The following is a 24,178-nucleotide window of genomic DNA, read 5'->3' as shown; positions in this document are numbered from 1 at the left end:
CCTGTGGTCCTTGTTATTTATTTCCAGTTTTTTTTGCAGCATAAAAGAAAACGTAATAGTTGTATCAAAAAAAAAAAGGAAAATCGGCCTAATCTAGTCTGAAATAAATTGCAATAAACCTTAATCTAAAATTTAAGGTTAATAAATTTTTGTGCCTAAATAAAATAAATAGGCCTGCAATTTACTCAAAATTTTATACAAAAAAAATTTTTTTTTATAAATATATAATTATATTTTTTTCAAAAATGCATTAAATAAATAAAGTTGAAAGAAATAAACAAAATCAAATCTAAAATCTTTAAGAGAAAAACTTAGATTAGCAAAAAATCATGATCTTTTAAACTCGGTTTCTCAATTTCAATTATGGAAACAATAATTATTTTTATAAAAGTATTTCAGATTTCCTAACAATAATTTTAAATACATTAAAAAAAGAGTTTCTATCTATTGCATAATAGATCACGGTAGACTTGATTATTGAGGTTGGTCTACAGACTGAGTTATAGAGATTACTGTGAATGCGTTTGTGAACATGTGTACATTTACATTTTATCATTATGTAGATGTGTATGTCTCAACAGTATGATACCAGGCAGAAAGAGAATTTATTACTAAATTTCTTTACGAGCCATTTAACGTCAGTGAGTATGATGTGTGTCTTTAACTCGTAGTGACCTGAACATTTTGTGTAAGCAAAAAGGTTATTCAGGTCTTTACGGGTTGAGGTTCTCCTATTTTTAAAGAATATAAGGTAATCCAAAACCAGTTGTTCAAGAACACATTAATACTTTGTAAGAATTACCCAATAAAAGATATTCAGGTGACTTATGGTGAGATTGAGGATTCTTTGGAGATTAGTATGATCAACATCAATAAGATATCGCATAAAAATGAAGCTGTTAAATAAATGATTAATACATTTTTTACTAAATTCTGCTACCAATTACTACTACTAATATTTTATTACTTCTTTGTAAAAAAATAGGTGCTAAGACAAAAGACCAATTTTCCAAACAGCTTTTTACCTTAACAAATTAAAAAAGCTTTTGTTGGCACTCTTTTTCTGGTGCTGCTGGTCTATAAATAATATCACTAAGCATCCCGAAGCAACATAAATTCTAGTTATATATTTAATGCAGCTTTGTATATGGGGCAAATAAAGGAAGCTTTAGCGTCTCTTTAACGAATAATAAGGTCGTGTATTTTTTAAGAAAATATATCTAAAGAAAAGCCGTTTATTTTGAGAGATATTAAATTGTCGTAATGGAGTTCCAGATGAACTTTTGCAAAAACAAGCCTATTAATAAATATAATTATTTTAACTAAATTTATTTCTTAAAATGATCAAAATTAAAGATAAGGTTTTAAATTTTTTTATTTTATATAACATCAATGATTTAATTTTTGATTGAAAGATGCTTAATAGTATCGACACGTATAATTTGTGTCTAATTAAAAAACAAATGAGATATTTAAGCAGTATTACAGCAGTTTTGATACATCTGGTCTAACGTCTAGGGAGAGTGAGAATCTTGATCCCTAATGTTACCAATCGGCGATGTTTGTATATGTATGTTTTTAATATATATTTCTTTCTAAAATGCTCTTAATTTATATTTAATAAATTTTTTAAAATTTTATAATGCCTTTTTTTCTTTCAGTACATCAGATAACTTTGATACAGACTACTGATATTTACTGTTAATTAATATTAATATTGTAAGTTTAATATATATTTCATATATGATTAATGTTCTTTGGGGTTTGGTAAAACTTGATTATTATTTAGTGCCTATCAATTAATAATTTGTTTGGGTCAATGGTTTTGGTCTCTGTTTTATCTTGGTTGATTTTGGTTATTTTTTTGTCATTACTATTTTCTGAGGCACTGTTGACGACATTTTTCCTCAAATAATATGTATATTTTTAGATATACACGAATCTCCACCTGAATTATGCATTGACAACTCTGATGGAAATGAGGAATCAGATGTAATTCTTTAACAGTTGTCAACGAAACCAAAAGGACAAAAGTCAGTGCATGAAAGGCAACAAAAACTGGCAATGCAGTTTCAAGATATTTTAAATTCTGCTAATACTGACCAAAAGTTGGATGTTGTTGAAAGAGTTCTCAATTCTCTCCTGCCCACCTTAGAAGCTTTAGACCACAACACCATGGCTTTTCCATCAACTAAACACATTGTGCATGATAAAAAAATCACACCACAGCGGAGATTTTGATCCACAAAGAAAAAACAAAGTCTGCAATAAAGAATCCCTCTTTACAGGAATCAGATACTATTGCGGTTAAATTATTATTGGATTTAAATAAATAAAACTGTTTTTTCCTAAAGTCTGCTTTTTAGTATACTTACCTTACCTATCTCTGAATAATATTTTTTATTGCCTACCTGTAAATGTTTATCAAACCGTGAGCTTTATTTTCTACTTCGACTTTGTTATGCAATTAAGTGTAATAATATCACCAATTATAAAAAACATTTTCAAAAAACATCAAATCATTAAAATTTTAATTAAAAAATTTGGGATCTAACCTATACCTATAAAATTTGAAAATGCAACCCACTAATAACGTCAGCATATAATGCTGAATTGTTGAATATAATGCTAAAATGGGAAAGGTATAAGCAATATAGGAGGGTGTAACTTAAGAAAAATCTAATAAATTAAAGACCTTTTTTCTCAAAAAAAATTTTAGACACTTAAATTAAACTTTTCATTTGCACTGATTTTTTTTAGTTATTTATTAATTAATTACAGGAGTTAGCAGCTATAAATTTGGACAATGTAATAAATGAATCGACTGGCATTTATAATAAGCTATTTCCAAAAATCTGCCCTACTTAGTTATTCTTAAAATTATACCCCATACCTTTAAATCTACGGTACCTTTTTTTCTTAAAAAAAAACTCGGTCGAAAATCTAACCGACGAACGCGTACGCGATTCTTTTTTTTTTTTAAAAACAAAGCTATTTAATTTACTAAATTTATTCTTGAGATAAGTGATACAATAGTTACAGTATTAAATGAATACCTATTGGTTTAAAATTGACATTACCCTCATATGAGAATCATCAATTTAGTAAAGTAAAAAGCCTTTTGCCTGAGTGGATTGCCGGACCATCGCCGGTGGGTAACATTCGGGATCAAGGTTCCCACTCTCCTTAGACGTTAGTTACATAACATATCCTCAAAAGAATTGATAAAATAATTTTTCAATAGCATTATTTGATTTAGGGTCGAAATTTATAGTAGTAATTTTTTTTTGTTTTTTTATGCCTACAATTGCACAAAAACCATTACCCTATCAACCTATACTCATAGGAACTTTTTTTACCATTTTTAAGAGTACTTGGAATTTTTTTACACCATTTCAATGACACCCTGTAGAAATACCTAATGAAAATAAATAATTCAGGTTCCTTAATGACCATTTTAAAAATACGTAGGGGTTGATCGTGGGATCGTTAAAACTCCTATCTAAATTCCTTGCGGCCTATAATTAAAAATGGATACACTGGCCTCGGTCCGGTTTTAATTTGAAATACGTGCCTTCACTACTGCTAAATTATTTATATATTTTTTTTTAATATATCACTAATTGATACTTTCTTGATATCAGCATACTTAGACTAATACTTTTAGAACTAGTGCACTTTCTTAATAAATTATGGAAAACGTAAAGGATGTGGATCGACCAAATAAAACCACCATTTTCTCAAAAAGTCTTTTATTTATTTACAGACTAAAATAAAATCCTAGGCACGTAAAAATTAAAAAAACCGTTTCTTTTTTTAAATGTACTGCGTTACTAAACTAAGCTAATTTACGATTTTCTGCATGTTGCATATTACATTAATAATGCATTATACACAAAATTAAACAGGTTATTTAAATCCATTTTGGGAAAACTCTATAGGGGAAATAATATGTTAAACATAATTAGCCCAAGCTCCGGCAGCCCTATTTGCACAGGTTGATAAACAGTGATGCTGCGTATATTAACAAACATATATGTAACAGTAATAATATGTAACTGAAAACATCTCTATAGGGGTGCCATAACATCTCGTTAAACATTGAATATATATAATTATAATTTTGATTTCGCCTTAAAAATGTTTAAATGTCGGTTTGCTTACCAGAATTAGCTAAATACGACTAAAGTGTTTTAACAAATAGTAATAACACTATACAAAGAAATAAAATCTCTTGAGTTGTACTAATACATTTTAAAATGGGAAAGGTATAAGATTTTTACGTTAAAATCTAAAATCAAGAGTAAGAAGAAGTCTGAAGAAATAAGAAGAGTCAGAAATAGATTAATCTGACATAGGATCCCAAGCAACACATCATACATTATTATCGTTAAATATACAATATTTATTCAATGATATTTTAGTAAATTTTTGGTTTTGGTTGTCAACATTGGTGATAAAAAATTTATAGTTTTTACATCTACTTTTCTCACATTACCTTAAGGTCATTAAGTAAAACGTGAAATAACCCTATTGTATTTCTCGAACGCAAGGCTTTGAAAATTGCAAAAGATGTGTACAAATAAGTAGAAATTTAGTTTTTTTTAGGATAAGTCTTTAGGTTTTAAAAAAAATTATTTTTTTTTGGTTCTGGACAACGTTTCATTATCTATGTTCAAAAATATTTTTTTTAAATTAAAAGTATTGGTATATTTATCAACTGTATCAAGATATATTGATTAAACTGTAGAATATATGTATATCATGTACAATTCAGCTTACACAAGGGAAAAAATGGTGCAAACGGTGGTGGAACAAAATATGCTGAAACACTTCGACAGTAACAGGTACGTCATTGGCATCAACTTTCTTATTATAAATGAAAAATCCAGTATATACTTCATTTTTAGGTTACTCGGAATATTTTTGAGCCTATCAAATTTAACAACCCCTAATAATATAACACGTGTTCTATTTATATAATCTGTAAAACTCCTCAACATAGTTTGCTCACAAACCGCATTTGTCAGTAACCACGATTTTATCAACAGCACTTGCAGTTTCACAGAGAGATGTTTTTAGTTGTAGCTTGTAATTATCTACCACGTACGTACATGCTGTGTATTTGTTAAGCGAGAATTTCGTGTTTGCATAATACTGTAAATAGTCGACAGGGCTCGGGATAATCACGCTTAACATATTATTTTTGCATAGAGAGATTTTTAATGTGTTTTTCTGTTTATAATTATTCATCTGTGTTTGTTTTTGGTTGGACTGTGTTCGCTACTAACCTTTGATTGTGTTTTTACGATCAAAGGCTGACAAAATATTACAAAGAGTATGTTTATATATTTAAAAATTAGTATTTAAAAAATACTTTTTATACAGATTAAATACATAATTCTTACAAAATAAATATTTTGAGTTTATTCAAAAACATTATTTTGAAGAAACGGTTCGCATTAATTTATATGGCAATAACGACAATTATATATAAACAAATCAAATATTAATTATCATAGAATTAATAATTATTTACGAATATTTATTCAATTCTAGGAACATATTTTATTACACCTTTTATTACTAAGTAATTTGAAGCATTTACCTAAATTAATTTAAGATAGGATTCTGTCAGATTCGTATAATCAATTTCAAGTTGAGAAAAATAAATTTCTTTATATTTAGCGTCACTATCATGGTAATAGTACACTTTTTGTCTATGAATCAATATAATAATTATTCAATCAATTCCACGTTGATTAAGAATTACCTGGATCATCCAATTTCTTCAAATGTTAAGTCAATTCTTTAAAAGCTTTGTTTTTAATTGTATTGACGTTGCGATGATCATCAAGGATGAATTACAGCAAGTCTATTGATTGTCATTGGGTATATAATGAAATAAATCAATTCCGAGTCATAAATTTAGTAATTTCCTCCTTCTATAATATACGTGTAAATCTGGTGATTATTTAATTAATTATAATCATATTTAAATCATTATAACCTTCTAATTAATGTAAACTTAAACAAATATAATTTTATATTTGATTCTGTGATAATCACATAAATCCATAAAATTAAGTTATTATCATTCATATCAATAAAAGAATTAAAATAGCATTGTTCTAGAATTGATTAAATAATCACCATTTTACAGGCATAGACGAGTGAAGCTGCTTAATTTATGACTCAATATTTACCATAGGGATTACAAAAGATAATTAATTCTAAATCAATATATATATCTAAGTTTTTAAAAGCTTTTGTTTTACATATAAGTCTCACTTTTCTTTAAATTTATTATTTGCTTAGATCTAGTCATTTCATATATACCTCTGATTAACGAAGGTATAGAAATCAACCTTTTAGCAGTGTTTCTCCTTATTTTCTACAATTAACCACTGTTCAATGCGAGTACTAGTAGGGAATGACAAAAATACACCCATAACAATACACCATAAATAAAAACAACACACAGAAACCGGTTTATTTCTCATATTTCTCATACAATACACAAAGAAATATTAAAAACAAGTTTTTTACAAATAATTGCGGGGTTTCTGTTATCCTCCCTCTAATGGTGTTTGTATGTACACAATGATTTGCATTGTTCCCTTTTCATCTATATATATATGTAGGTAGTGCATATTAAAAAACTAAGGTATTGTTTGTATTGAAATAACAAAAACAAACCGATAAAAACAGAGAAACAAACATTTCGGTCAATAAAAAATGAGATAAAAAACCAGCCCGTGCTATTCGTCAACAAACGTTATTTCTTTTTACGGCATTTATGCATTCATATGCACCTCACGTTTAATGTAGTTGAATTTTAAATAATCGGATAACAAAAAAATATATTGCAATTACGTATCTAAAATTATAATAGGAATTATTAGATTTCAATGTAATTAAATTTATTGAGCTATATTTTTGTAAAAGAGAAAAATGCCTTCTTACACATAGGTATGTACATAAAGAAGTTAAACTTTCTAAGTAAAGACATGCACAAAAGGAAAATTAATTCATTTTATATTGGTGCAAACTATTTGTATTTTAAAGTAGGTTAAAACAAACTAACTATCCAGTAACATACATTATTTAAAATTTTAACTCAGCAACATAAACAAGGTTTAAATAAAAGCAGTTCCGCAATATTATATGTTGCATAATATTATATATATTTAAATATTATGCATTTACGAATATTTGTAAAAATTCAGAAATAAAAGTTTCCTGATACAATTTCCTGAATTTTCTGGATGTAGGTGAAATAATTTAGTTATTTTAATAATTATTGGAAAAAAAAATAGAATATTTGCCTAACTATAAGTAACAATTTTATCAATTAATTCCAAAAAAAAACAATATATTTTAAACTAATTTAAGTTTATTGAAAGAATCCGCAAGAAAACTCGACACACATTCTTTTATTAATTTTTAAAAGTTTTGTCTAATATTTATGTTATTTAAATGTTGTCATAATTATTAAAGGTTTAAAGAATTCTTAAATTAATTTTCTTTAATTTATTGCTCTATTTTTTACATTAGTGTAAATATATATACCTCTATTTTGACATAAAAGTGATGCCAATGCCAAGTCAGACTTGATTTATCTGCTATAATGCATCATTTTATTAAAAGTATATTATTTAGGTTCTTTTCGATATATTTAGTACGCATAATATAACCCAAAATAGACATATATATATAAAATATATGTTAGAAAAGAAAGTTACCATAACAATTTAATATTTCTCAGCTGTAATCATCAATCATCATCACCTTAAAATTCGAGAGAGTATATTCGGGAAAACGACAAGATATAGAAGCTTATACACTTTCCACGTGAGAAAACCGAATGGAATATTTCTTTGGAAATGTACCTTGTCTCGAGTCTATATGAAACATATCCCCAGAGGCTGCTTTCATATCTCCGTCGGCCTTTCTGAATAAGTGCTGTAATACGAAAACCAAACAATCACAGACTTTTTAGAACTTCTTAAACTTTTTATGACATGTATCATATTTTTGGGGTTGCGGCTTTACGAAATAGGCTTTTTACTGCTTTTTCAAGAGTTATTTGAAAAATGTGAAACGGCTGCTGCGAAAATTTGTGTGAAAATATTGCAAAAATTTAAATATTTTCCCCTACAGATACGCATATCCGATGATATTTATCATATTTTTATACCGGATTTTTACCCTTTTTGTTGCCGAGATTTTTTTTAATAGCAGGGCTAAATTTATTGGTCATAAGATATGATATATGATCCGGTATTAATATGATATAAGGGGATACTCGGTAGATATAAAAAAGATTATGAGTTTTACGTTTAAATGGTAAGTGGTATACTATAATCACGGTAGTTTTAATAAAAATAAAGCAAATTCCTTTTTTACTATAACTGATTAATGAAGGATGAAAGATTGGGTGAGGATAGTCGTACATCGCACATAAATCCTCAAAGATCCTCGTAAGGGCCTAAATTACATATGAGAAATCTCATTTTTATGTTAACGGCCAATCATCAACAGCATCCTACGTTTGATCAACAGGGTTTGATGGTACAACAGAATGTAAGACGACAAGGAAATTATCAACAGGATGTAAGTAAGGATTATAGTAGTATAGTTCCAAGATATTTAAAGAGAAATGGAATTAGACCGATTAAGCCCAGATTTTTGCACTCGTTACAATCAAGTGATGATCAGAGAAGCAAGGAGTACTGTTTAACTATGCAGGCTGTACTTTATGAGGATTTAGTCTATTTGTCAAAAGATTATTTACTGATGAGGTGAAATTTTCTACCAAGGAGTGTGGCACACATCTGAGTAATTATTTACAAAAATTAATATTCTGATAAAATAAATGTGTGGCGTTGTAATTTAAAAGATCGTATTGTGTTGGTCAATACGACTTTAAAAGGTGCGAGATTTTTGCAGATTGAATTTTGGGGTGCTGTTCATGACTTGCAGTTAACTTATAAATAAAGAGAATTTGTATATTTAGCCAGACGGCGCTTCGATCCAAAATGCTGCACCTGTGAGATGATGGGTCAATAAAAATTTTCAAGTTAAATGGATTGATCCATTACTCAAAAAATTAAACAGATGCCATTTTTAAAATTTGTACACATATTTCCTGGATAATTTGATTTGATACCTTTTCAGCGTTTTTCAAAATTCATACAAGATTTTGAGTAAAATTTCTTTTTTTAAATATTGATTTTTTTTCTAATTAATCGACGAAATGTTCATAACTCGAAAAATTGACAGGATGCTATTTTAAAAATTTGTCAACATATTCCCCAGACATTTTGGTTGGACACCTATTTAAGCTTTCCAATTTTCCAAATTCGTACAAGATTTAAAAAATTTTTTTTTTTTTGAAAATATTGATTTATTTTCTAATTATTTCACACAATGTCTATAACACAAAAACTTAAACAAATACCATTTTGAAACTTTGTACACATATTTCCTGGATAATTTCGTTATTTCCCTGGATAAGTTAGTTATTAGACACCTATGTCAGCATTTTTCCAAATTTGCACAAAATTTTAAGCAAAAACTTTTTTTGAAAATATTGATATTTTTTTCTCATTATTCGACACAATGTCCATAACACAAAAAATTGAATAGATGCGATTTTGAAAATTTTTACGCATAGTCCCTAGACGATTTAGTAGGACACTATTTTAGCGTTTTTCCAAATTCGCACAAAATTTTGAGCATAAGAATTTTTTTTTTAATATTAATTTTTTTTTAATTATTTGACACAACGTCCATACTCGTAATAGTCTATTTGTAGCATGGCTCCCTAGATTTCCAGACCTTACACTTCTGGATTTTTTTCTGTGGGGTGGTATCGAAAGTTTTTAAAATTCGTCCACGAACATAAGAACTGAAAACTCAAATAACACAAACATGTGAACAAATTTCTGAATAAGAATTCTGAAAAGTTGGTTAAGAAATATAAACATTTATAAAAAATGCCTTAGAAATTATAGTGGTTTGATCGAAGACGTTGAATTTTATTTTTTTTTATTCAATGGCGTCGTAAGTATATACTTAAAAAAATTATAATAAGAATGGCTTAGTTTATTGACACACCCTTTATCAATATGTATCAAGATTAAAACGTATCTTGGGTAAAGAGGAATCACTACATTCTTAATAATTATCCTCTTATAAATTTACTAAATTGTGCTAAAATTTTGGGTATACTGTAGATATAATTGAATAAATATTCCTACTCATTTTAGAGTAAATAATAGATTCTGTTTAGATCATACTTTTCTCTGAAATGCAAATTAATTTTATATAATCTTGTTGCGGGAAAATCCTAATATTGAAACTACTACAGATTTAATGAACATTAATGACATAGTCGGTATTCTAGGTGTTCATTTTGATAATACCCTTTAACACACGCGTGCAAATGCATTTAGACGACTACTAGAATTTGCCTTATAATATACACTTGATTTCTCCGAAAATAAATATTAATTTTTTTTAACTATGGAATTTAGAACATATAAAAACTTTATAATTCTTGACTAATACATAGTGTAAGGAAATTTAGACATTTTTCCCAAAATTGCAAATACCAACAGATTTGGTATGTAAAGAGGCTAAGATGGCTTGTATGCCTTATAAAGACCAAATTAAGTAAACAGCCATTTTTGATTTATAGAATTTAATTGTATGTATTTTGCTTAACTAAGGTACACATAATGTAGCGAAAGTTGTGATTAAATATAAGACATACATATTATACATACAAACAATTTGTAATTTTCGTATCTTAAATATATTTTTTTGTTTAAATCTATGGTTGTTTTAATTATACTCATCATAATAATAACCAAATTCTACCTACCATTCGGAACTATTTTAAATCAATATGAAATTATATGTGTGCGTAACATGGTCCTGTATGCATTCTGAGTTTTACAAACTTTAGCAGGAAATTACTCAATTTGTAATTTTATTCAAATACCGCTATGTTATTCTAGCATGACGAATTATTAAATTTTGACAAGCCTTTCTCTAGATAGATACTATCCTCTCCATATGAATATATAAATTAGTAGTATTTATGGAAGCGTGTCTGCAATGTCTCCAATACTAAAACTTTGATCAGAAAACTGTTAAGTAGGACCAGAATTGAAATCGCAAATACCCTAGATAAAATGAAGTAAAACTCTCCTTGTGCAAGTTATATTGCTACAATATTCAAAAACAGTGTAGGTAATTAATGAAATAAATCATTGGAGAAACTTTGTAAGGAATCACAAAGAGTAAAGAATTACAAAGACACCTTCCAAATAGTGGCATGGAGATCGTAATGAGGGCAGGCGTTTTGTAACAATAGTTTGATAATGAAATTTGGACAGGCGGGTTTCACAGACCACTTCAATAAAATTCATGTTTTACCATCTGATAAATGTATCGTCTACAATAGTACAGGTGACTTAAATCGCATATTTCTAGAGTGTACACAATATACTCAAGAAACTAAAGCATTACTATGAAAAGTATCTCTCAACCATCCCTATATGTTAATGGTCAGCTTTGTATTTTTCTCAATTTAAAAGTCGCCCTAATAGAATGCAGTGGCGTGAAGAGTGACTTTGTCCGAAGTACTATTATTTTTTTCTCATAGCAAATTGCAATATCATGCATCTATTATTTGAAGAATAAATTGCCTAGGGTTTTCAGCTATGTAATATTTTTTAATAATGTACATTTCTTCAGTATCGTATATTTTTTATTAAGGAAAAATTTACAAAAAGAAATCAATTCATTTACTCTTCATCGATGGTTTTGGGGCTGTACTAGGTGCTCTATAGGTTTAGCAGCAATTCTTTTAGCTTCTTCAAATGCCTTCAGATGAGTGGCCCTGGCTGCAGCTACTTCTGGTACTTCACCAAACTCACTCCTGGGAATTTCTTCGGCAAATACATCAATTTTTTTATTAATAGATTCTGGGATCCTAAATAAGCTGGAAGGAGTTGGGAATGCTAGAGGTTGAGGGTGATGTACCTTAAAAGAAAAATTATTTATATTATAAAGTATGGACAAAAATATTTGCATGTACTTACTTGTGGTTGATATTCTGGAACAACCGGTATTAAATGTTGTGGGATATGAGCAGTTGGAATTGGAACAGGAATGTTTACGTTCACTTTGGTTTCTTCTGGAGGTAGTATGGGTAAAGTTTTAAGGACTGCGTTATAAACATTAAAATGCTGAGCTTTAGCTGCGGCTACCTCTGGAGTGTCACTTGGGTGTACACCTAATTTATGGTCAGCAATTGGTCCGGTCCAGGGTTTCCCGTCTAGGGGATTATCTGGGAATGCGGGAACGAAATTGGGTAGCAACTGTGCATTGGCAATGGCAATTACAACGAAAGCGGAAATCTAAATGAACAAAAAAATTTTGATATTTAATGTGTCATAAAAGCGGAATAAAATGTAAGTTTTAGTTAGTACGCAGTCTCTTCATAAAAAACTCTATACTTATTATATGTAACTAAATAGAAGCAGCGGCCTTTTTATATGTTTAGGCCATACTTTTTATATAATTTGAAAAATACTTACAAGTAAATACGGTCTCATTTTATTAAAAGATGTCGAGATTGTTCCCTGAAGCACAAACTGAGACGGACTGCTTTGAACGCTTTTGAAAGCGCCTTTTTATTTTATACTGTTGAAAGAGAAATTACGCGGCCATTAAAATGTCATTTCAATAATGTCATTATGGTATTTAGTTTACTAAAAAGAAAGTTAGACGAGTTGAGGTGTATGAGGATAGTAAAGTCTATAATGATTTTATTATTGAGGATTTATTTTTAGTATTTTTACGTGAGAAGAAAGACATGAAATATTTAGTCTTATCTTATTTAGTCTTAGATTTTTGTGCCTTTTATATATATTTATAAAATCAACAAGATGATTTATATTAAGTTTAATTATTTTTTATGATTTTATGAACTTATGAGGTTGTAAAAATGATTATAATTAAGAGTACTGTTCTAGCAGTAATAGTTTTGAGCTTATTAACTTTTTGGTTTTTTTCAGTTTAATTATTGTAGACGTTTTAAAATTGCTCCAATTTTTATCTATAAAAAATACTTATATAAAACGTTTTATAAATTATTTTGGTCCAAAGTTAGTCCAAAAGGCTAATTACATTTAATGAAATAAAAGCGAGATATAAAACAAAAAATATTTTTACAAGTGATTTTAGGTATAAGCAGTAATTTGTTTAAAAACTGGATCATTTAATTAAGAAAAAGGTAACTATTCAGTGTTGCATAAAATAATATTTTCTAATAAAAATCTTATGAAAAATCTTAAATTTTATAACATTTCTGAGTCAGGAAATTTAAATAAAAAAATTAAATATACATATATATTTTTGATAGAATTGTGGAAGTCGCAGTAGAAGATGTGGATACTTAAAAACACAAACTACAAACAATACATTTAGAGGCACCTCTTAAGTATATTAGTGGAAGCGGTACACATGAATAACTACAAAAAAACCGCAAATTGTGATACAAGCAAGGCGTTTGGTACACATGTACTATAGACTCAAATAATCATTTTTACCTGAAGTTCCTATAAATACATCCCTTAGGGGAGGAGTGGAAGCACCATTCTGACCCCCCTCAAAATTCAGATGTATTTATTCACCAAATGTCAGTAAACCAGCTTTCATTCTGTTTCAAAACATTGTGAATTACGATTAGGTGTTAAAAAAAGGTAATAGTAATCTTTAAAAGCAGTCAAAACAATTCTTAACCCCTAAAAGGGGGTGGCTACCCTCTGATTTTTTGAAACTTTAGCGCAAAAGATAAATGTTTAAGTTAGTACATTTTCATAAAATAAATTTGATGCAAATTAAAAAACTAGAAATTTTGGAAGCGTTTGGGAGGTCGAGGGAGGGGGAGAGGCACACTCTCTTGCACCCCTACCGCTCAAATTAAAAGAAACAAAAAAAAAATTGTTATGTACCATTGCGATCAATATTCTAGGACAGTTCTTTTTTAAACAAATTGTACTTGTGACTTTTTTTGCCCTAAAATATTATTTTTTGTATTTTGTCCTATAATATTATTTTTATCTATATAAGCGCACGGGCACTTCCACAAATGTATCCGAATACTGTTCTAAACAGTTAGTTACTGATATCACCGAAGCCCGTCGTCACTTATTTGTCACTGGAGAGAAGTCCATCTCAGGGATACCTCCTACCGCTGGTGCCCTTTAAGAGCATATAAAACTCGTTAAGTACCAAGCTGGAGAGATATGGGGACGTGCATTGGAAGGCTCTATATCTAGCCGACCACCCCCAGAACAATGGGGGTGGAAGAGGCGGGAAGATGGTTCCCTTGAGCCAGTTTGGTGGCACCTAGACTGGATATGGGCATCAGTTAAAGAGCTGGATAGGTGTGGTTGTCGGTCCGGCTGTGACACAAATAGATGCTGCTGTAAAAAATATGCAATCCCGTGCACACCCGCCTGCAAAGTTTGCCACGGAGACTGAATTAATAAAACGTGTGTTTGTCAATTATTTTATCCTAATTATTGTATTCTAATATTCCTTTTTTATTTTTATAGAAGAAAGCAAAGAAGATGAAAATCTCTGAATAGAAAATGAATAGAAAATCAATTAAATTAGTTGCGGAGGCAAGAAGGGGCGCATTTTAGGGGTGCCTGCCTGCCTTTGTAGCACCCTCTAAGACCATATTTTATTTTAGTTGTGCCATAACTGGGATAAAATACCTATTATTACTAACATGTTTATAACTAATACGTTTGTCTCTAAAAAAAAAAAATTAGTTGGTAAACTTCCCTTTTAGTGGTTAAAACTTATTTTTTACTCCCTTTAGGACTACTAAAACTACTGTCAGTGTCTATTTACCAACCACAAGACTTTCTAACAGGATAAATGCACGCTTAGCTACGATTTGTAAAGAAATCTATTTAAATATTCAGTAAGGGGTAGTTATTCCTCCCCTAAAAAAGTCTTGTTTTTTTTAAGTTGTAGCCTAAGTCGAGGTCTTTTGAGGTCTTTCTGGTAGTCTGCTAGTTGGTTTCTCTTCTATTGCTATTTTAGTAAGTCGACTGTCAGGCATTCTGTCGACATGATCTCTATATGCTCTTCTTCTTGTACTGGACTATCTTATAACATCTTGTATGTCACATTGGGATCTGATGTCACTCTGTCCCTAAGAGTCTTTCCCACAATTGATCTTAGCGTTTTCATTGCCGTTGTTCTGAGCAAATGCTTAGTAGCGGCAATTTCTGCTCGTGTTTCTGTAGCGTAGGTCATCATATTAGGACGTACACATGTCCTGTATAGTCGCGTCTTGCTTCCGATACTTAAAAATGTATTGTGTGCAATTGCTTGTGTTCGAACTTTTTTCTTCAGTTTTCTGTGACTTGTGTGATATTAACACCTAGGTATTTAAATGACATGATCTCTTCTGCACTTTTGTTGTAGATCACTAACTCACATCCGTATAAGGGATCTCGGTTATAAGGGAATCCTGAGGAGAGCTAAGAAATCGAGTTACTATTTTTTCGACCTCGTTTTTGAGGCCAAAAATGGGCATCAAAAATGCCATATCTCGGCTAACGTAAAAGCTACGACCTTGCAGATGGTCTCGTTGAATTCAGAACGACCAAACTAAGACAAAACCGTGAGAATTTTCCCGATAGCTCCCACAGAAGCCGAGATATCGGCCTTCAAAATTTGGGTTTTTTCATTTTTTGGGTATACCCCTCCCGTTTGGATTTTTTTCAGAAAATTTTTTTTTTTCCGAACTAAATATACCATAGAATTGTTCTCATCAAGTAGATCACGCAAATACCGGGTTATAAGGGAAGCCGAGCAGAACTAAGAAATCGAGTATTTTTTCGACCTCGTTTTTGAGGCCAAAAATGGGCATCAAAAATGCCATATCTCGGCTAACGTAAAAGCTACGACCTTGCGGATGGTCTCGTTGCATTCAAAAGACCAAGCTAAGACAAAACCGTTGGAATTTTCCCGATAGCTCCCACAGAAGCCGAGATATCGGCCTTCAAAATTTGGGTTTTTTCATTTTTCGGGAATACCTTCTCGGTTCTCTTGATATTTCCAAAGATTTCGTTTTCTGGGTAGAAACCACCTTGTTCAAAATTTTGCGACTGTTTCGAATCTATGAAATATTCTTTGCAAATTGTTCCCATCTTCCGATATTATCACCGCGTCGTCAGCAATGCAAATCATTTTAAATTCTTTGATACACATTTAATATCCTTTTTCCGCAGATTTTACTTCTTTGATGACTTTATCTATTAGACATTAAATAGTATTAAGCTGAGACTGTCCCATTGCATGATTCCTGTTGAGACGGAAAGTTTGCTTTTATAAAGATGCTATTTTCTCTGAAAATTAAAAGTCTCACCCTATCAAATGCTTTTGTTAAATCAATAAAGCCCATAATGGCATTTTTATTATACTCAATTAATTTTTCCGCTACTTGTCTTAATATGAAAATTGTATCTGTGGTGGATCTATTTTGTCGAAACCCCTGTTGTTCTTAACGGATACCAATCTGTAGAATTTCTTTGACTAGAATCTTTGTGAATAGCTTTGAAGGTGCGCTTACCAGACTAATGGCTATGTAATTTTGTGGATCCATCTTTTTTCTCCTTTTTTAAAAATTGGGATTGTTAAACTCTGATTCCACTGCTGATTTATTTTTTTCTATTTGTATCCTTCGATTTTTATCTTTGTTATTTCTCGCTTCATGGTTCTAAAATGAAAAATGCCAATTCCCGTTGCAAAAACCGTCTGATCTTAAAATGACCTTGAAGAGCTATTTCGACCCCAAGGTTGAATATATGCAAAATTTTCCGCTCTTTTTAATTTCTAAGTAAAAAAAAAAGGATTTTCTATTTAGAAAACAAAAGTTGTGTTTTAAAAATGATATCGGGGTCAAGAACAATATACCACTAAATTATAGGTAAGTGTAAGTCAAAACCGACCAATTTTCTTAAAAAATGCGGTCCTGGAAAGTTACAGAAGGGTACCGTTACTTTTGATACACCCTTTATAGAAAATATGCTGTAGATATCTAAAAATATTTTTTGACTAGACCCAGCAGTAATATGGCTAATGCATACTTACTAAAATCCACACAAGTATTGTCAACAACAATAAATAATTTTTTTGAGCATTTTTTGCAATTATCTTATCTTCGCCAAATTTGCATTTTACATATTTTCTCAAAAGTTTATAAATACAGGTCGCTAGTCAAATGGAACATCAGTTTCGATGTACGCGATCCCAGTATATAAATTAGTGCTTTGTCGTAATATTTAATTTCAGGTAAAATTTATTAATGCGAATTATCTTTTTTTTTACCTATATTTTGTCAATTCATTGGCTTTATTTAAAATAAATTATAATAAATATAATTTAAAATTGTATGCAAGATCTAAATTTATTGAAGTAGTTTCTATCGTAAAACGTATAACATTTTTGGGTAAAATTATTTCAGCGTACTAATTTACGATGGATTTTTGTGAATCCATTTAGATTTAATTATATACCATTAAAATGGTATTTAAAAAATAAATTTCACGAACTCTTAATTCTTTAGTAATAGGCTCATTAATTATCTGGGCTCATGTTGACATTCTAATGATTATACATCTAATCTAAAGGACTGTTTAAGGTACTAGAGAATAATTTATATTTTTTAAAGCTAATAAAAGATTTAATTGAGCCTATTTAATTTTGTTGCAATTTTCTAGATAATAAGCTGTTTTTATTTAGCTGATTTAATTTATATTAACTTAGGTATAAGTATTCCTAAAATCCTTTCGAGATGCCTGGAGGAGGATGCGGTTGTCCTTGCGCCAACTGCAAACCTTTAAGGACAAGTCGCAAATCGAGTAGAAGAAGTTCGGCGACCGATAGTTATAGACCAAGAAAGGTAATTTTTTATACCAAAACAGTTATTTTTTGTGCAAATAATTAAGAAACGCTTTATAACACTTCTTCTAAATAGGTCTATTAAAGCACGCTTTTTTAACAAAAGTAATATAAACATCACATTTTTTCTATTCCACAAATAGACAGAATAATAAATTTCCGATAATATGCAGCAAAACCACGATGAAAAAAATAATTTACTAGAATCTAAAAAAAATCTTATATTTATATTTTTAGAACTCCTCTTTTTGGTTTCGCTTTTAGATACCCAGTAACTTTTTTCAAGATAGACGGTAGAAAATTCAAAATCCAAATACCTTGAATATGTATAAAAAGAAAGACATATGAAAATCACGTTTATTTATAACAGAAGTATTTTTCCAAAAAAATAAATAAAAAGCCGAGATATTTCATATTACATAGCAAGGGGGCGAAAAGCATCGGTAATATTATTTTGAGTAGAGTAAGGGTGAGAGAACAACAGTGACATATTAAATTTTGATTCTTAAATTACAGGACAAGAATTTGTAATTTTTGTACCTTTTCAGAAAACACGAAAACTGAATGTAAACAAGGGAAAATTTAATAAGAATTCAGATTTGTAGAAATAACAAATTCTTAACATGTACTATCTTTTGCTTAATTACTTTATTAATTTACAGAATTCAAATAATGTTCCACCTTCAATGAGGCGAAGAAGGAGTACAGCGGCATGCTGTCAAGAATCTTCTGATACTTCTTCATCGTGGGATGAATCTTCTGAGTCAGATAGCTGTAGTTGTAGTGATTGTTTCGATTCAGAAAGTTCTCTAAGTGACGACTGTAGCTCTTCAAAGGTTTCAAAAGGTTGTTGCTATTCAAAACCACCAGGACGTTGCGGATGTTGATCGGTTCATTGTAGGGCTTATAAAAAAATATTCTTTGAAAAAAATATATTTGCTAATGTTTAATTATCTATTAAAATTAATAAAGTGTTTGTTATTTGTGCTGGTTACCATGAATATAATTTTGTTAATTTATAATTTTTTGTTTAGTAGTGCTATATTTTTAATTAAGTAACAAAATTTTTTGTAATTTATTTGTATTTTGTTATTAAGAACTTTAGGTTTATAAGAAGTATCTGTATTAATAATTACGTTTATTTAGAGTAGTAGTAGGTAATAATTTAAATAAAAATGATAAGATGTTTCGATGTATACGTTTATATTTATGTAACATGTTTTATTAATTTGGAGGAAAATTACTAAAGCAAAAAAAATAGAGATGTTATAAATAAATTAAATTTGTCATTTTTATGCATAAACTTGTTTGAATATTTAATTCCTTAATAAAATTTTATAAGAGCAAGACCTTTCAATGATAATTTAGTATTTTCGCTATCCTACCAAGAGTTAATATATTCCTTAAATTAGGAATAATTTATTTAGGGCATAAATAAGAATATTTAACGGGTACCTGCCATTTATTTAATATCTTGACAAATATAACAGCTAATTAAATTTGTCATTAAAAACTAGTTAATTTTATTTTGTGCTTTTTAATGATATTTCTACCGTTTTTAAGTTTTAGTTTTTAAAAATGTTTACAAGCAGAGTTATAATAAGAGAGGTAAAAATTACATTTCAGCTTTAAAATGTTGGATAAATTAATACAATTAGAGAAATAAGGTTTGACTAGAACAGACAAAATCAAAATTTTTATTGAAGTTATCTTAAATCATCGAGCAAAATTGTTGCAGAAGAAAGATAGTAATTTAAATTAAAAAATTTGATTATTTTTTTAATTTAAATTTCTTTACTGGCACTTGTGAAAGATTCTGATGTGTGGTTTTTAACGTTCTTATTTCGATTCCTGCAAAAAAAGAACAAGCTTTCTTATTTCAGTAATTAAAAGGAAGTTGTTGTATAATTGGCTATACCCATTATCTTTGGCATCTTATTTTTAATTTTAAAGGACTCATAAGAACCATTTACTGCTTATTGAAGTACTGGTAATTAACCTAACCTCAATAATAATCAACAGTCAGTCAGTGGTTTTTCTTTAAACATAACCGGTGACTAAATGTGCTTAGCACAGAATCAATAAAAAAAAACTCTGTGGTTTTTTGGAGTCATTATAGATCAACCAACTCGAGACATATAAAATTGTTTATCTCTTTGGTTCCTTAAAATGATGTCTGTTTCAGAACCAACGATCCTTTAGCATGTACAAGCGAGATTTCAGAGGTAATATTTTGGCAGGTATGGATGCCTAAGCTCCGAAAACCTTAAAAAACTCTTCAGACAGCAAATTGTGGTTTGATAAAAGTTGCATCAAAGCAGTCAACAACGAATATAGTGCTACTTAGTGAGAATGACGCCAAGGCCCAAGCCCTGCAATTTGTTTCCAGTTTGTTGCCTTGAGAATAGTATACAGGCAGATAATTGATACCTGAAAAGAAAAATATAATAAGAGAATAAAGAATAAACTTCTTAATTGCCAAATGGATCAATATCATTTTGGTCTGTAGCAAAAGCAGTTGGCAAAGGATTTTCTAGATTAAAATTTCCACCATTGACTAGGGAAACTGGGGCCGCAACAGAAAAGGCAGACTTGCTAGATCAAATGTTCGCATCAGCAAATACGACATGACAAAACACCACCGACTTTGTAAAGAAAGGCTTCTTCGATGCTAGAGATAGCCTTTCGTCATAAAAATCTTAAAAAAAAGCTTAAACGTTAACAATGGAATATTTCAAATACTATAAGAAAAATGCACGGTCGTGCTGACACCACCGTTGTGCAAACTATTTTCCCTCACATACAGAAGAGGTCTATTTCCTGGAGACTGGAAACTTAATATCGTCCATAAATTATCATCCGATTACTTTAGTCCCAGCAATCGCCAAGGTAATGGAGAAACTTGTCAACCAGCAAATTTTGAAATACCTGAAATTCACCAACATCATTAGAGACCATCTGTATGATTTTTGAAAACAAAGGTCTACTGGCAATCTGTTAAACTCGTATATTTGGATTGAGGCGATCGAGACTATACTTCTGGATATTTCAAAGGCATTCGATAGGGTCTGGCATAAAAACCTCTTAAACAAACTGTAATCTTATCCAGGTTATCGTTAAAAACACCTCGCAGAGTTTTTAAATTAACTCTGTTGATCCTCAGAGATGCCACTTCTCCCTCTTCTTATTCTATGCTAAATTAAGGACCGTCTCGACGAAACTTCTAATCCAATTTACAGCTTTGTTGATAGGAGTAAATTGATATTTTCCTTTAAGTCAAGCAACCAGGTGATATCAGCTGACACCCTGACCTATAGACGTCGGTAGGTAAGAACTAATAATGCCGACCTTTATTTTAGAGTGGGTTAAGTGCGATCTGATTGAATTTAACATATCTAAGACTCAGGCTGCTGTATTTACAAAGAAGGCCTCTGATGCGTAATGCCTTTTTATGTCCGCGCTTACTTTACCGTTAAGATTAATAAGACTATTGGAGGTTAGAAGTAATATGCTTGGCATATTCATAACCCTGCAATAACTAAAGAAGCTTCTCAAAAACTTAGGGCTGTCTTTAAGACGAAACGGCTATATACACCGCAAAAGCTTTTAATACCTTACAAGACTCAAATTCGTTCATCTCTTGAGTATTGCTCTCTTTTAAGGAACTCTGCACGCAATCAAACTTTGAAGCAACTTGATTCTATCTAGAAGAACGTCATATATCTCATACGGGATCTAGAGATAAGGAGAACTTTGGAAGTTTCGCAGACCTTACTATTCGAACGATACCATTACGGTAAATGGTTTCCTTCTAACCTATATTATTCCATCTAGAGTTGTACATGCAAGATCTACTTGACAGGAGATACGACTCATAAATTCAGTGCATCTACATCCGCCTAGTATATCGCTATATCGGGATTCCTTTCCTTCTTAGTGCAAGGAAGTGCTGTCTGTGGAAATTACTTCTAAAGCACGTCAGTCCGGAACATTATAACTCGCAATTGAAGAAAAATATCCAGAGACACGTTCATAGCACAGGCGTTACGTTCGCAACTCTTGATTGTCTCTTTTGTGCCAGAGTATCAATACATTGGGATCAAAATTGACTCCCTTTGGTCATTCGTAGGTTCAAAGATATCATATTTAGCTCAAAACATGGTTTAGTTAAACTTTATTTAAGAAATTATTAGGAGGGACACACCGCTTTTCATGTCACGCCATCTAACAGTCATGCTTTAAAGCATGAATTAAGGTACTAAGAATCGGAAAAGCAAAAAATATTCAAACAATTACAAATTTTCAAAAATTACACAAAATTGAATTGATAGGAATACATAAAGTATACTTTGAAATGTGCGAGAGTTTTGTAAAGAAGTTTTTTTCGTCTATTTTGTAAGTAATCAATTTTTTTTATTTCATCTTCATTATGGAAAAAAATACGCTAATAAAATTATTCATAAAAATCTGCTGTGGGTCCATTAAATCATTGATAATCAACCAAATCTTATAAATCTAATATCTTTTGATGCTGAATCCTTTATTTGCCAAATGTGAGTAAAATTTTTCAAAATCAGTGATTTTTCCCATAAGACGCAGAATTTTCAAAATTAAAAAAAATATTGTAAACATTTTCTTATCTACTTGTATAGAAATTATAAATGAACTCCATAGTCCATTATTAATAAAGCAACGACTGCCTAAATACCGGCGGGTAATACCGAGCTTTTTCTTTAAATAAAAAACCTTTTAAATAATAATATCGATAAATGCCGGCACATAATTTCCCCCACACCTAAATGCAAATTAGTATTAAAAGGTCCTAAAGGATCAGCGAATTCATCAAATTTGATCAAACAAAATCTTAAATTTAATAATAATTTTCGTTTAATATAAATAAATAAAATATGAAAGAGTGTTTTTTTCTTAAATTTCTGCACCTTTAAAGGATCAGAAAAAAGTTGATTTTTGAAATAGGGTTTTATGAAATAACTAAAGTTATATATCATATTATTTATTGTTGAAGTCAGTATTACTAATTAATTCATAGGACTTTTTCATCAACTGGTGCCACAGGCACAGGACCATCAACGATCTGGAATCCGTCTTTTCCGGAAGTGTAGCGAATAACCTTTGGTACCCCACTTTCGTCAGGTACGGAGTATTCGCCTCTAATAGTACCATCTGCCAACCTTTCTTCCCATCTAAGGTTATCCTTAAGCTGCACCGCGAATTTGTATGTTCCGATGGAACTTTGGGATACTAATACATGTCCGTCGTTGCCTTCAAGAACACCGTCAGGACGAGCAAAGCTCACAGCTAATAAGCAAGCGAGAACCTAAAAATTAGAACTTATTAAAGTACGTTACTATGGCCATATAATAATATACAAAAAGGCCATAAAATAAAATATTTAAGAAAGCCCTTATGACGTTTTCTCTTTTATCAAGCCAAAAAGAAGTAACTCAGTAACGACCTACCGACTGCACCAATATATCTATTTCTCAATGGAAAAAATTAATAATTTTAATATATGCTTTGCAAAATATAATTTAATGAGTAAAATCATATTACAAAATTAAAATGAAAAAACTAAAGTTAAAAGTCAGGGTGACAAACAAAAGTATTGTACAAAATCATTGTCCTATTTTAAACTTGCGAACCTGAATTTTAGAGATAGGCACGTGTTCTCTTTTATAAAATCTAAACAAAAGCGCTTACCAAAAGCCTATTCATTGTACAAATAAATGATATGTTTGCCTCTCGACGGAAACTTGACACCAATATGGTTTTTTGAAGGCGTCGAAAAGCTTTTATACCTAAGTAGAAAGTGTTGTAGGGAAATTTTAACATTAGCAGCTGCTTGCAGGAACTAGTATTTCTTGACTAATAGAGTTTTAAGGTGCACAGTGGAGAATGTTTTAGCGGATACACTTTTTTGTGTATAAAAGTTAAAAATATTTTAAAAGTTTTAATAATATTGAACTAAAGTTGTGGTTTTAATGAAATCTTATTTTTCCTCTGAATTATAGTTAGTAACCTGCAATAATTAAAAGAATGACTAAAAAATGGATGTTTTTAAATAAAGCCTTTCTTATATTAGTTTTTCGTCGCTATCATGAAATTGATCTATCACTGCCTGTGATAATAATGTATTATTGCAGTTTTGTTG

The 24,178-nt window shown here is 30.1% G+C and overlaps 3 protein-coding genes across 3 annotated transcripts; 1 reads left to right on the top strand and 2 right to left on the bottom strand.

Moving 5' to 3' along the window:
* Window positions 1-11,826: 11,826 nt before the first annotated feature.
* On the bottom strand, window positions 11,827-12,665 carry LOC126737650 (uncharacterized). Its single transcript, XM_050442629.1, has 3 exons — window positions 12,615-12,665; window positions 12,117-12,434; window positions 11,827-12,057 (listed from the first exon to the last, which is right to left on the bottom strand). The coding sequence occupies exons 1-3, from the start codon at window positions 12,630-12,632 to the stop codon at window positions 11,827-11,829; spliced, it is 567 nt and encodes a 188-aa protein (XP_050298586.1). The 5' UTR covers window positions 12,633-12,665.
* Window positions 12,666-17,279: 4,614 nt separating this feature from the next.
* On the top strand, window positions 17,280-19,202 carry LOC126737694 (uncharacterized). The gene is made up of 3 exons (XM_050442692.1): window positions 17,280-17,397; window positions 17,872-18,007; window positions 18,669-19,202. The coding sequence occupies exons 2-3, from the start codon at window positions 17,900-17,902 to the stop codon at window positions 18,891-18,893; spliced, it is 333 nt and encodes a 110-aa protein (XP_050298649.1). The 5' UTR covers window positions 17,280-17,397; window positions 17,872-17,899; the 3' UTR covers window positions 18,894-19,202.
* A 3,848-nt stretch (window positions 19,203-23,050) lies between these two features.
* LOC126737648 (uncharacterized) lies at window positions 23,051-23,774 on the bottom strand. The gene is made up of 2 exons (XM_050442628.1): window positions 23,728-23,774; window positions 23,051-23,344 (listed from the first exon to the last, which is right to left on the bottom strand). Exons 1-2 carry the CDS (start codon window positions 23,740-23,742, stop codon window positions 23,051-23,053), a joined length of 309 nt encoding a protein of 102 aa, XP_050298585.1. The 5' UTR covers window positions 23,743-23,774.
* Between the last annotated feature and the right edge of the window lie 404 nt (window positions 23,775-24,178).

The sequence above is a fragment of the Anthonomus grandis genome, chromosome 6 (genome assembly GCF_022605725.1).
Source record: "Anthonomus grandis grandis chromosome 6, icAntGran1.3, whole genome shotgun sequence".
Taxonomy (NCBI): domain Eukaryota; kingdom Metazoa; phylum Arthropoda; class Insecta; order Coleoptera; family Curculionidae; genus Anthonomus; species Anthonomus grandis.
The sequence above is the reverse complement of the archived record's forward strand: the minus strand, read 5'-3'. Positions and strand labels throughout refer to the sequence as shown.

What these genes read in the sequence shown, in the direction of transcription:
- LOC126737694 (XM_050442692.1), top strand. Translation starts at nt 17,900, where the DNA reads ATGCCTGGAGGAGGATGCGGTTGTCCTTGCGCCAACTGCAAACCTTTA. An exon ending in ATAGTTATAGACCAAGAAAG is followed by an intron (nt 18,008 to 18,668) that starts GTAATTTTTTAT and finishes ATTAATTTACAG; the next exon opens with AATTCAAATAATGTTCCACC.
- LOC126737650 (XM_050442629.1), bottom strand. An exon ending in TTCCAGAATATCAACCACAA is followed by an intron (nt 12,058 to 12,116) that starts GTAAGTACATGC and finishes TTTTCTTTTAAG; the next exon opens with GTACATCACCCTCAACCTCT.